The sequence below is a fragment of the Erythrolamprus reginae genome, chromosome 6, assembly GCF_031021105.1.
Source record: "Erythrolamprus reginae isolate rEryReg1 chromosome 6, rEryReg1.hap1, whole genome shotgun sequence".
NCBI classification, from domain to species: Eukaryota; Metazoa; Chordata; class Lepidosauria; order Squamata; family Dipsadidae; genus Erythrolamprus; species Erythrolamprus reginae.
Window position 1 is genome coordinate 77,327,946 of NC_091955.1, and position 14,708 is coordinate 77,342,653.

The window sequence follows — 14,708 nt, forward strand, 5'->3', positions numbered from 1 at the left end:
AGCACAGCTGAAGTCATCAAGATTCTTCTTGTTGCAATTCCATTAAAATTTCAGTCAGCTTATGATCGCAAGAAACATATGCCAGAGGTAAGGAATTGGCTATATGAACACCTTTTTTTATCAGAATAAAGATTAATATTCTTTAAATATTAGATAACCACACGGGCAAGAAACCAAATTTTCCCACCATGAAAATCCAAAATAGTTTACTGAGAATACTGTACAGTATTGGCTGAGATAAACGGGAAGGTTTAAAAACACACTGGTAAAACTTGCTTAATTTTTAAAGTAAGCACGGACAGAGGTTTAAGATGATTTAAAATTAAACCAAACAGCATTTGATTGAGAGGCATATTAATTTAACCTTCCTTGGCCTCTGAACTAGAGTCACAAGTCTTTAATCTGCAAGGCCAAATATACCTTTTGCAATGTTGAATTGGAGGTATAGGTACAAGGCTGTAATTCAAATTGATTTGGTTAAAATTGACTACAAGAAATAATCCTACAAAAATGTTTTAAATTATTTTTAATAGAAGCAGAAACTAAAATGTTACAAGATAAAAAGCTGTTTCCCCCCAGCCGGGAGAACTGTTTGCTATTTTGTATAGTCTGCTGAAATAGTTTTTGCTATTTTGTACAATGTTAGTTGAGATCCCAACTAACAGAGACCGAAGTGGAGTTGTACTTGGGAAAGGATTTGGAATAATTTGGAATTATGCTTTTAAAATACAATCAAACACACCGCAGATGTTTATCTTTTTATCCATATTAATCTTTTTATGTATGGAAGGACACAATTCACTTGCTCCTTTGCTTCACAAACCGGCAGTTTAAAGTACTCTACTACAGTTAAATATCCAACTATTTTACTTATTTTTGAACCATGTACAGATAATTTATCTCAAATGACTTTTTAGCCTAGTGAAAAGAATTAGTATATTGCAGAATTCAATCTGCATGCACACATTCCAGTAGAGAGAAATTCTCTGGTAATTGGGCTCCAGCTCAAGTGTGAAGACTAAACCTCTAGTCCTGGTGAAAGTCTTTTAATGTATTCCCATTTTTACAATGATTCATTTCAGGTTGTAATGTAGTAATACAATGTATTCATATATTATTCAAATCGTGTGGTTAAACATGATTGGGTCTAAGTAGAATTAAAACAATCAGTTTTAGTCCCAATGCCACTAGAATGTTTTCAATTCTATTATAGATCTGAATGGAGATGATAATACCTTACTATCTTGGGTTCACACATTCCACAAAATCATGATTTCAATTTATTGTGGTTACAAAACATCTTGTGGCTGGATCTGCAATCAAAGTGACAATCAAACAATTGTGTTACTGCTTAATCTGTCAGTCTCACATTTTTCTATAACATTTTTATTTGGTGTGTCACATTTACCACCGTTTCATTATTATTATTATTGTTGCTGCTGCTGCTGCTGTTATTATTATTAGTAGTAGTAGTAGTAGTAGTAGGTATTAGTATTAGTATTATTATTTTGCAGATCTGCACTCATGAATTGGATTTCTGTTTTGGCAAAAAATGATTGGAAGACCCACTTTATATTGTGGAATAGCAACGCTGCATTGGCTCAGCATCTACCCTGTTTGCGAAGACCTTTCCATAGTGAGTGTACCCAGAAAAGGTTACTTCCTTATTTTGAAGGCTGGGGTGATCAAATGTAAAAGAGAGTAACTTGCATGCAACTGTTAAAAATGGAATTTTGTGTCTGGATTGTAGATTCACAGAGTTTGGTTTATTATTTATTTATTTATTTATTTATTGGACTTATATGCAGCCCCTCTCCGTGGACTCAGGGTGGCTCACAACAAATAAACAGATACAATATAAAACATTTCTAAGCTAATTAATAGAATAATTACTTTAAAAATTGCCTTAAAACTAATCATTTAAAAAACAATCACATCTACACTGTCACATTCAATATATTTACTGGGTAGAGGCTGAGGTCTAGGGACTCCAAGCCTGCTGACATAGGTGCGTTTTCAAGTTCTTACGAAAGGCAAGGAGGGTGAGGGCAATGCAGATCTCTGGGGGGAATTGATTCCAGTGGGCCGGGCCCCCCACAGAGAAGGTTCTTCCCCTAGGAACCGCCAAATGGCATTGTTTAGTTGATGGGACCTGGAGAAAGTGAACTCTGTGGTATCTAATCGGGCGCTGGGATTCGTTCGGCAGAAGGCGGTCCCGCAGGTAATTTGATTTTATTTCCATTTTAAGTGAATGGATCAAATTCTAATTTCTCAGCTTTAATCATCACAGAGCATTTGAATACCATTTGATAATTAGGAAAGTTGCTACCAGACTCCTGCTTTTCATAAACATTTATTTCAACTTTACCCATCTCCTGATGAAAACATATTGATAAGTCATCAGTGCAGTAAAGAATGAAATATATAATATTAGGCCAATTTAAGCAATGCAAAACCATTAGGTATATTTGTAGTTAAGTCATAAAAAGGGCAAAAAGAAATGCTATTTTAATTCTAGATTTTCAAATGAAAAGTAAACAATTTTCTAGACTGTAGACTATAAGGCTCTAATGGTGAACCTATGGCACACTTGCCATAAGTGGCACACAGAACCATATCTGAGAGCAGGTGAGGTGTTGCCCTATGCCAGCTCCAGTGTACATGGGCATGCTGGACAGCTGATTTTTGGCTTTCTGGACAACGGATGGGAGGCAGGCCTTTTTTGTCCTCCTCAGGCTGCAGGAAAGGGGAGGGGGCAGTGTGAGGTGGGGTTGAGCACGCATGCGTGGAGGGGGAAGGCATTGTATTATGGGTGTGGGCAAGCATGCGTCCATGTGGCACCCTCTCGTTCCAGCCACCACAGTGTGACGTTACCACCGGAAGTCTCTAACTGATTGTTATAACAAATACCTAATGAAAATAAAACAGATGGAGATATTACAAAATATGGCACAATAATACCCAATTTTCATTTTTAAAAACATTTGTCTAATATAGAAAACTATGTCTCAATTTAGAGTTCCTGTTTTAATTATTACAGTATACCAAGAAGGAGTGTTTATCCTACTCAACAAGGAAAAGAAAACCACACTTTGAGGACATGTCTCTGATTCTCTATTCAAATTGTACATTTGTACTGTACTGTACATACAGTATGTAATTTTTGGATTACAATTTTTAAAATAACTTTGAATTGCTCTTTAAAATAATAACAAAAAAGGAATAAAACACAAAATGCATGCACAATAAAAAAAATAACTATATAAGTGCTTAAACATAAGTGAAAAAATGCAATAGAAAATAATTAAAATATAAAACAATAAACAGGTACAATTTATAGATAATTATTTAATGTAAATATTATGCAATTTCATTTTCAATATTTATGTAACTATTTTTTAACTTACTGTATTTTGTATAAATGAGTTTCATTATATTCATCCATGCTTTTTGAAGTAGGATTGTGATTTGTACTGACCAGAACTATTTTATGGGCTGACATAAGTCATAGATCATATTTTATGTAGTCTATATTCTGTATATTATGTAGCCACAGGAGTCAGTTTTAGCTAGTAGCAAACATGTTGATGTGCAGGAAAAACACAATGGTTATTATTATTTCCATATTCAAATAGTTTGAGTACTTTTTAGGATCCATAAAACCATTTTTAAAGATTATGGTTGGAAGATATATGATTGATCAATTTAGTATAAGTTATATTTTCATCCCGTGTAATATCTGGTATTGTAGTTGTGCTTTAATAACCTGAGAATAAGGCATGCCTGTCTGCTGCCAGCTTTGGTCCAGAATCTTAGGGAACCATTTTTGTTTGGACCAGCCTTTCATCTTAATGCTTTTATTTAAAAAATCCTTAAAGCTTGAAATATTAAATTTCAGGTTAGTATTAAGAGAAAACTAGATCATTTTTTGATTGTCCAACATTTCATTTGTGGTATGTGTGTGTTTTTCCCTAACTTTAAATATGTCTACTTTATATTTATCACAATTAAATGTTAACAAATTATTCTGGCAGTAACATCTAAGCCCTGTCTACGCTTAAAAAAAATAAAACCATACTAACTGCGTGGCATAAGCATGATAATTTTTTTTGTTAAATGGACAAAAGGAAGAAATGCAGGTTAGTTCATTCTTGAATAATTAATAATGAGTAATTAAATATATTTTATTTTAGATGGTGACTTCAACATTCATCTCTCGGTAAAAGAAGCTATGGAGAGTAGAAAACCAGTTATTGCCTTGGAAAGCACCATAGTCACACATGGCCTGCCGTATCCACAGAATCTGAGGTGGGTATTTCAAGCTTTTATCTGATGCTTCAATTAATATTAGGTGGATAGGCTTTCTAAATAGCTTCAGACATTCTCCTGCTTGTATCTAGCCAAGTGAAAACACGCTCTGTAAAAAAAAAAATTCTGTGGGGTGAGGTCAGCCAGGAATATGGTTTGGAGGTTCTCCAAACTTCACAGAATCTTAGCTAGAGGTTCTTCTGAACCCTTGTGACTCCCCTCCCCAGCAGCCCACCTATGGACCAGATGCTAATAGTGTAACCAGCTCCTACAGATACGGTCAGGTACGCAGAAATGGTGGAAAAAAATTGGTCAGGGATGCAGAAACAGTAGAAAAAGTTTGAATTCTTTTCTCTTTTTTCCCTTCTGGGCTCTGGGTATGTTTTTACTATTGCAGTAAATGAGGTTGAATGTATATAATTTTAGAAAAGCTCTCTCTCTCTCTCTCTCTCTCTCTCTCTGTGTGTGTGTACATACACATACAATTTATATGGTAGATGCTGTGGTTAGCTCTGGCCCAGCTCCTGCCCCAAGGACTGTGGATGTGGGGGAGACATCCACATGCTGCAGGCCTGTTTTGCCCCTGGTGGAATCTGCTGATGAAGGCTCCTCTGACCAAGAAGACATGAGTGACAGGGAGGAGGAGAGTGTGGCAGACAGCTCAGAAGGAGATCAATTATCTAGCTCCTCCTTGGATTCAGAACAAGAGTTAATGATACAGCCACGCATGCGGAGAGCCATGCATAGGCAACAACAACTGAGAGATTATTATCAAAGAAAATGAGGCCACCTGTGGTTGGGTGGGGCTGTGGTAATTAGCGAGGCTGCTATAAATAGCAGCCTGTGGGTTTGGCCATTGTGGAGGATTATCTGATCCTTGTGTTTTGTGCCTACTTTGCTGACTTTGATCTTTGTGTGCTGATTTTTCCCCGCTTTGAAACTAACCCAGAGCAAAGTGTGTTTCACTTTGTGAAAGAAGAAGGACTGTGAATTGCCTCACAGCTGCAAGCTAAGTATCACAGAACTGATAAGGGACTTGTACAAATTACCAATTTGTTTGGAGACAAGTGCTCTTTGCTATACAAAAAGAGTGCTCTGTTTATTTGCATTTTCGGTATAAAGAACATTGTTTTGAATTTTCAAACGTGTGTGTGTCTGAAATTGTATCTGTGCATTTTTGGGAGGATTCTACCAGAGAGCTCGACAGAACAGTAGATAATGTATATTTTTGTGTGCCTGTGTGTAATATGCCTGTGTGTAATATGTGTAATATGCATGTACACATATGGCATATGTGTAATAAATTAAATAGTATATTTTGGATGTTCAGTAATAGTAAATAGATAGGGAAATTGTATCTCTTTGAGGCGAGGAGGAGCCGGACACCTTAACCCTAACTCAAACCCTTGACATGAGTGACATCAAGTTGGCCTTTAAGCCAGTCACATGACCTTTAAGCCACCCCTCGGTCACATGATCATGAAGCCACTCCCACCTGGTCACATGGCCACACTCACAAAATAAGCCATGCCCACAGTGTGGTAGTAAACTTTTTTGCAGACCTTCACTGAGTGTAACGTTTATGAAAGCAATACAAACTAGGAAGGCAGGATTGATGTCACGGCGATATGACACCAAGGCACTAGTTCTGTGTTAACTTAAATATTTCAGTTTTTACCCTCTTCATTTTTCTTTCACTGTCTGAATTGTCATATATTGAATTTTCCAGCATGGCCAGAGAAGTGGAAGAGATTGTCAGAGCAAATGGGTGTGTGCCAGCAACTATTGGCATATTAAACGGCCGTATCCATGTGGGCCTCCAAGACGAAGAGTTGGACATTCTTGCAACAGCCAAGGACGTAATGAAGGTCTCTCGCAGAGACTTCCCCTATGTTCTCAGCCAGGTACTTGATGGAATTCCTCATTCTAATTTGCTCGGGTTACATAAATAAAGAGATTAAGGTCAGTTGGTGCAAGTTTTCCTGTGAGTGAATCTGCAAAACCAGTACTCAAACAGCCAAGTCAGTGTTTTTTGAAAGGGGATTAGGATTAAGCAAAATTATCTCCAGTTGGCAGCTGGAGTTTGGTGAAATTTCCTTAGACCAGTGATGGCGAACCTATAGCACAGGTGCCACAGGTGGCACATGGAGCCGTATCTGCTGACCCATGAGCTGTTGCCCTAGCTCAGTTCCAACATGCATGTGTGTGCTGGCCATCTGATTTTTGGCTCACACAGCAATAGGACAGGGGACGGAAAGCACTCTAGTGCACTTGTACTCGCCCCTTACTGACCTCTTAGGAATCTGGATAGGTCAACCGTAGATAATCTAAGGGTAAAGTGTTGGGGATTTGGGGATGACACTATGGAGTCCGGTAATAGAAACATAGAAACATAGAAACATAGAAGTCTGACGGCAGAAAAAGACCTCATGGTCCATCTAGTCTGCCCTTATACTATTTTCTGTATTTTATCTTAGGATGGATATATGTTTATCCCAGGCATGTTTAAATTCAGTTACTGTGGATTTATCTACCACGTCTGCTGGAAGTTTGTTCCAAGGATCTACTACTCTTTCAGTAAAATAATATTTTCTCATGTTGCTTTTGATCTTTCCCCCAACTAACTTCAGATTGTGTCCCCTTGTTCTTGTGTTCACTTTCCTATTAAAAACACTTCCCTCCTGAACCTTATTTAACCCTTTAATATATTTAAATGTTTCGATCATGTCCCCCCTTTTCCTTCTGTCCTCCAGACTATACAGATTGAGTTCATTAAGTCTTTCCTGATACATTTTATGCTTAAGACCTTCCACCATTCTTGTAGCCTGTCTTTGGACCCGTTCAATTTTGTCAATATCTTTTTGTAGGTGAGGTCTCCAGAACTGAACACAGTATTCCAAATGTGGTCTCACCAGCATTCTATATAGCGGGATCATAATCTCCCTCTTCCTGCTTGTTATACCTCTGTTATACCTGAAGTCATATTTTTTACAGTCAAGTTTGGAGCGGATAATATTAAGTTTAAATCTGTTCTGTGTTCTTGTGTTGTTGTGGTTGAAGCTGAAGTAGTCACCGACAGGCAGGACGTTGCAGCATATGATCTTGTGGGCAATACTTAGATCTTGAATCCGACTGGCAATAAAGGAGTTCTTTTCACTGCTGAGTAGTCCTTACTATTTAGAGGTTTCACAAGACAGGGCTTTTTCTGCAAATATTATTTATAAGTTTTAATCTCAGTGTCCAAGGCAACAGAGAACAGTGCCATTTGTACAAGAGCTCTTCAAATATTTGAAGTCTTTATTATGACACCCTGTAATTTTTTCCCTCAGCTATTCCTCCCACACTACTTATTATCACCATTGCCTGAATGTCTAGGAAAAAAGCATTTGGGAATAAAGGCAGGTCCCTGTTAACAAAGATAATGCCATGAGGCAAATGCGAAGTATTTCCGCTTAAAAGTGCTTTATTTTAAAAAGGGAGCTCGGTTGTTTTTTGAGGAAGAACGAAGTGATGTTTCACTTCTTCCTCAAAAAACAATTGTTGCCTTTTCAATAAAGCACTTTTGAGACAATTATGACCTGGATGACTGAAAATCTCTATAGATGTGTTGGCGTTTAACTGAATTTTCAGACTTAATTGGCATAGGATTGGTTCACACATTGCACCAGGCCATAATTCTATGCATGGTATTTATGTATGTATGTTTGGTTTTTATATTAATGGGGTTTTTAAAAAATCATTTTTAGTATTAGATTACTATTGTATACTGTTTTATTATTGCTGTTAGCCGCTCCGAGTCTCCGGAGAGGGGTGGCATACAAATCCAATAAATAGATAGATAGATAGATAGATAGATAGATAGATAGATAGATAGATAGATAGATAGATAGATAGATAGATAGATAGATAGATAGATAATGTTGTGGTTTTCTCTTCAAAATAATATAGGAATCTAATATTTTAGCGTAGCATAGGTGAAAGCCATTATGGATTGTTCAATGAATTATGATTTTAAAAATTCCCATCTTAATTTTATGAAAACATTTCAACCTTTCACACATATCGCTTATTTGAAAAATATGAAATCTGAATAATTATTGGTTGTTCCATGACAGGGATTGTCTGGGGGAACTACTGTGGCAGGAACCATGATTGTGGCACACAAAGCAAAAATTCCAGTATTTGTAACTGGAGGAATTGGAGGTGTCCACCGGGGAGGAGAAAAGAGTAAGAAATTTTACTTAAAAATCAAAGCCTTAATTCCCAAATGCTGTGTTACAAAACTATCTGTCTTTTTGTTATGCCCTATTGATGGAGTCCTAATAGGAATACAATGGTACCTCAACTTAAAAACTTACTTCATTCCATGACCAGGTTCTTAAGTCGAAACGTTCTTAAGAAGAAGCAATTTTTCCCATAGGAATGAATGTAAAAGCAAATAATGCGTGCAAACCCATTAGGAAAGAAATAAAAGCTCGGAATTTGGATGGGAGGAGGAGGAGAAAGAAGAGGAGGAAGACAGTCGCTGCCAAAGGAAGAAGGTGAGGGGAGGGGAATCAAAAAAATCCAAAACTTTAAGGCTTAAAAAAAAAAAAGAGGCGGCGAGGAGGAGCATGCACCTCCCATACACCCGGTGCGAGGCTGCCTCCTATACATTGCGCCAACGAGAGAAACCCAGGCGGCAAGAGGGGGGAACCTCCCCCCTCTTGCCGCCTGGGGTTGTCTCTCTGGCACAGTGTATGGGAGGAACCTCCCGCTCCTTTGACTGAAAGGTGGCGGCAGCTGCTGCTGCTGCCTGCTTCCTCTTCCTTCCCATGCTGAAGGGGTCCCCTCTTCTCTCGCTCGCTTGCTTTGTGGCTGGCGCCTTTCCTTCACTGTGGTGACTCCTCGGTTTGGCTCAAGCTAAGTTGATTCGGCCAGGGCGAAGTGCCCCCTTTTGCCTTTCCGGGGCCAGATGCTCCAGGAGACAACCTCACGCTGGGTGTGTAGGAGGCAGAGTGAGGGAGTCACCATAGTGAAGTGGTTTATTCCCTCTCCAAGCGCCCAGAGAAAGGAAAATCCTTTGTTCACTCTGGACTGCCAAAGCTTCCTTAAGCGCCACCAAAAGGCTCCTCTGGCAGCCCAAAAAAGTCTGAGATGGCCAGGATTAAAGGGAGAATGGCAGGAAACTGGCCGGGCCTTCGTGCCACTCTAAAATTCCTGAGAAATTTTTCTGGGCTAGGGTTCTTAAGAAGAGGCAAAAAATTCTTGAACACCCTATCTAGAAAAGGCGTTCTTAAGTAGAGGTACCACTGTACTTATTTGTTGTTGCGCTATTTCAGCATATATTCTCCTCTACAGCTGGCTAAGCAACTGATGTAAAGTAAATACATAAGGAGAAATAAGCTTCATTTGTTCAAAATATTTAATATAGTTTTCCTTTGTTTGTGTTTATTTTTTCACTGAGTTTTCAATATAACATTTATAAAGATTTCCAGTTATGTATTTCCAGATAATGGATACTAAAAAAGACTTGACTGAGGATTCCCGGCACCTTTGGGGCAATTTCATATGTTATTTCATTATAGCATTTTAATATTTTTCTCCTGAGAAGCAGGAAAGAAATTGGGCAATATGTGAGAGGTTCCTCCAGAATTTGTACTGATTATCTTTTTCAGCTTTAGATGTGAGTGCTGATCTGACTGAGTTAAGTCGTACTCCGGTTGCTGTGATTTCTGCAGGTGTTAAGTCTATACTTGATATTGGCAGGACACTGGAGTATCTGGTAAGCCATAAAATTATAGAATGTCAACATACTCCTTGGCTCAATGTCTCAGCAGACCTTAGTATGCTAAGAAGTGGGTCCTTTACAAGTTTGAAGGAGAGATTGAAATGATGCAGCTGCGAGAGCAATCATGGGCTTTCCCAAATATGCCCATGTTACACCAACACTCCGCAGTCTGCATTGGTTGCCGATCAGTTTCCGGTCACAATTCAAAGTGTTGGTTATGACCTATAAAGCCCTTCATGGCACCGGACCAGATTATCTCCGGGACCGCCTTCTGCTGCACGAATCCCAGCGACCTGTTAGGTCCCACAGAGTGGGTCTTCTCCTGGTCCCGTCAACTAAACAATGCTGCTTGGTGGGACCCAGGGGAAGAGCCTTCTCTGTGGTGGCCCCGGCCCTCTGGAACCAACTCCCCCCAGAGATTAGAATTGCCCCCACCCTCCTTGCCTTTCGTAAGCTACTTAAAACCCACCTCTGCCGCCAGGCATGGGGGAACTGCGATACTCTTTCCCCCTAGGCCGTTACAATTTTATGCATGGTATGTCTGTATGTATGTTTGGTTTTTATATTAATGGGTTTTTAATCGTTTTTATTATTGGATTATTATTATATGCTGTCTTATGATTGCTGTTAGCCGCCCCGAGTCTTCGGAGAGGGGCGGCATACAAATCCAATAAGTAAGTAAGTAAGTAAGTAAGTAAGTAAGTAAGTAAGTAAGTAAGTAAGTAAGTAAGTAAGTAAGAAAGAAAGAAAGAAAGAAAGAAAGAAAGAAAGAAAGAAAGAAAGAAAGAAAGAAAGAAAGAAAGAAAGATCTATGGGTTGTGTTACAGTTCCAAGTAACACCCCCAACAAAATTCCAAGGCTAGAAATTCCTCAAAGTTCCATTTTATTACTGATGTGATATTGGCACATTTGGGAAAACCCGAATCTGAAAGCTTCCAGGACTTTACATATATTTTAAAATGCATAAAATGCTGGGATTGTTGGACAATACTTTTTCCAATGGAAACGTATGATTGTGGGATTGTTGGACAATACTTTTTCCTATGGAAACGTATGATCTTGTTTCGTTTTAGAAGATTGTCAGAAATTTTTGCTGAATGATCTTAAACAATTTACAAGCCTGTGTTTTTAAATGAGATGTTTCCCCATTTTATTTATTTAATTTGATCCTTTATTGATCTTCACTTGTAATATTTTGGCTTTAAAGGAGGACAAATAAATATTCTTACTAAAATAATGTACTAAAGTATCAAAATAAAATCAATATTCCTGTATTTCCTAGCACCTAGAGATGCAATTAAAATTGTTTGCATGTAGCTGGTTTAGGAAATGATTTGGTTATGGGAACTGTTCCAGAATGCAGTGTTTAGACCATTGGCATATTAATCCCAGCATTGCAGGATACATATTCATTCTGAACTTTTTGAATCAGTTGCCAGAACCTGTCTGATCTAACTGAAAATGCCTGCTATTACTTGCAAAGACTTTATAACTCCAAGATATATCAGGCACCTGGATCTATGGGGTCTTAGGGAGCAGGGCAGATATGTTCTATGTCTCATGTATGTTGTGAGTTGTCCACGTCCGGCTCAGCTGGTCATGGATTTTAAGGATCAAGAGATGGATGAGTACTGGCATTGCAGGCCAGTGTTCTTGTCACCCAAGTCTGAGAGTGAGTGTGAGGAACAGACTGAGGGTCAACCAAAGACTGTAGCACTCCTAGTTATGGGATTGAATGAGTAAGAGGATGATGGAGAATTAGAGGAGCAGGACCCCTGTTTAGATGCGAGGATGTGGTCTAGACATGAATATCTGAAAAGAAGGGGGTCTTGGCATTAATAGATATATGGGACACTTGGCCACACCTTGTCAGTATATAAGGGATAGCTTTAGGGGAAATGGGTGTGGCAAACAATGTTCGTGGTCATGGCTGTGTGAGAGCTCTGGAGAAAAATGAGTACTTCTGCTTTAAAACCAGCCCTGAACTCATGTAATCAGCATCCCAGCAAAATACGTGCCATTTGAAGACCAGAAACACTTCAAAGGGAAATTAATTGAGTCTGTGGAATGCAGAACTTATCTCTGAGGCCATTAGAATAGAATAGAATAGAATAGAATAGAATAGAATTTTATTGGCCAAGTGCGATTGGACACACAAGAATTTGTCTTGGTGCATATGCTCTCAGAGTACATAAAAGAAAAAGATACATTGGTCAAGAATCACGTGGTACAACACTTAATGATTGTCATAGGGGTCAAATAAGCAATGAAGAAGCAATCAATATTAATAAAAATCTTAAGGATACAAGCAACAAGTTACAGTCATACAGTCCTAAGTGGGAGGAAAAGGGTGATAGGAATGATGAGAAAAACTAGTAGAATAGAAGTGCAGATTTAGTAAAAGGTCTGACAGTGTTGAGTGAATTATTTGTTTAGTAGAGTGATGGCGTTCGGGAAAAAACTGTTCTTGTATCTAGTTGTCTTGGTGTGCAGTGCTCTATAGCGACATTTTGAAGATAGGAGTTGAAACAGTTTGTGTCCAGGATGCGATGGGTCAGTAAATATTTTCCCCGCCCTCTTTTTGACTCATGCAGTATATAGGTCCTCAGTGGAAGGCAGGTTGGCAGCAATTGTTTTTTCTGCAGTTCTGATTATCTTGGAAACACTGCCAGACTGTACTAGAAAATGTATCATATCATTTTATACTGGGAGTTTTTGTACATAATATAGCTCTTAAAATTGAGACCTTGTGTGTGTGGCTTTTCACTATTACCGAGACAGAACAATGTAATTGAACTAAATAATAAACACAGCACACTATAGTTCAATCACATTGTAATTTCTAGCCCACGATAAACAACGTTGTGCATGTAATTGAAGTAATACTCCCAATGTTATGAGATTGTTATCCAATTTCTAAAAGAAGAAACCTCTACTGGGTGACAGCTTTTCCTTCTACATGGCATTGTGTCCTTTCAGTTCACCTGTCTTGTCTTACTTCTGCAGGAAACTCAAGGAGTCTGTGTGGCTACCTTTGGAAAATCAAGAGAATTCCCTGCCTTCTTCTCTCCCCAAAGTGGCTTCCAGGCACCATATCAAGTGCAGGATGAGAAAGCTGCTGCTCAACTGATTGGTGAGCTGTCAGTAGAATAAGATGCATCTTGGATGAGTGGAAACGGAATGGAACTTCAGCTGAGAAATTTTTCAATTTCGCTGTCAGAAACCTCAATGCTTTTAGCAATAGCATTTAGACTTATACAGTATATTGCTTCATAGTGCTTTACAGCTCTCTCTAAGCAGTTTACAGAGAGTAAGCATATTGTCCCCAACATATTGCCAGACCCATCCTCGAATACAGCTCATCTGTTTGGAACCCATATCGCATCTCAGACATTAACACCCTTGAAAATGTCCAAAGATACTTCACCAGAAGAGCCCTTCACTCCTCCACTCGAAACAGAATACCCTATGAGACTAGAATTTCAATCCTGGGCCTAGAAAGTTTAGAACTAAGACGCCTTAAACAAGATCTAAGTATTGCCCACAAGATCATATGCAGCAATGTCCTGCCTGTCGGCGACTACTTCAGCTTCAACCACAACAACACAAGAGCACACAACAGATTTAAACTTAATATTAACCGCTCCAAACTTGACTGTAAAAAATATGACTTCAGTAACTGAGTTGTCGAAGCGTGGGACTCATTACCGGACTCCATAGTGTCATCCCCAAACCCCCAACACTTTACCCTTAGATTATCTACGGTTGACCTATCCAGATTCCTAAGAGGTCAGTAAGGGGCGAGTACAAGTGCACTAGAGTGCCTTCCGTCCCCTGTCCTATTGCTCTCTTATATCTCCTATACCTTTCTTCTATTCCTATATCTCTTCTTCTATTCTTTCATTGATATGTTCTATTACTATACCTTCTTTTCTATTATTTCTTAGATATATTTTACTATGAGTATCTCCTCTATAACCTTCATCATGTATTTTACTATGTGTATATTGATATATACCCACTAAAACCCTCATTGTGTATTGGACAAATAAATAAATAAATAAATAAATAAATAAATCTGGGTCCTCTTTTTACCGACCTTGGAAGGATGGAAGGCTGAGTCAACCTTGAGCCTACTGAGATTCAATCTGCTAAATTGCTGGCAGCTGGTGATCAGCAGAAGTAACCTGCAATAATGCACTCTAACCAGTGTGCCACCGAGGCTAGTTTTCACGCCTAGTGGACGTGAGAAGCTCACTGACCTCAATAAGGTTTTCTTCTGCATTAGTACACATAGGATAAAGCTAAAGCCGCCACCAATTTCCCCTTTCTAGCTTCAACAGTTTTGTCTCTCTTTCTCCTTGACACCTTCTGCTCTATCCTTCTACAGTCATCAAATTTTGTACCCACAACTGCCATTTTTCAGCAGTTCCCAAGGCCCAATTGACAAGTTGATTGCTTTCCCTGGCCCCCACTGACCCAATTCATTCTCTAAGTCTGTTACCAGTTCTTCTGTCAGCTGATTTATTTATTTATTATTGATTGATTGATTTTGTCCATTACACAATGAGGGTTATATTGGGTATATATATAGTAAATATATAATGAAGGTTATAGAGGATAAACTCAT

At 38.6% G+C, this 14,708-nt stretch overlaps 1 protein-coding gene across 1 annotated transcript in view; it reads left to right on the plus strand.

Annotated features, from left to right (window-relative positions):
- The window catches only part of LOC139169759 (uncharacterized), a 60,527-nt gene continuing 45,819 nt past the window's right edge, over positions 1-14,708 (plus strand). Inside the window, exons 1-7 of the mRNA XM_070756327.1 lie at positions 1-87; positions 1,515-1,636; positions 4,194-4,308; positions 6,038-6,212; positions 8,424-8,535; positions 9,966-10,072; positions 13,085-13,211. Of these exons, the coding sequence (XP_070612428.1) occupies positions 62-87; positions 1,515-1,636; positions 4,194-4,308; positions 6,038-6,212; positions 8,424-8,535; positions 9,966-10,072; positions 13,085-13,211 (784 nt within the window). The 5' untranslated portion in view covers positions 1-61. The remainder of the gene's footprint in view (positions 88-1,514; positions 1,637-4,193; positions 4,309-6,037; positions 6,213-8,423; positions 8,536-9,965; positions 10,073-13,084; positions 13,212-14,708) is intronic.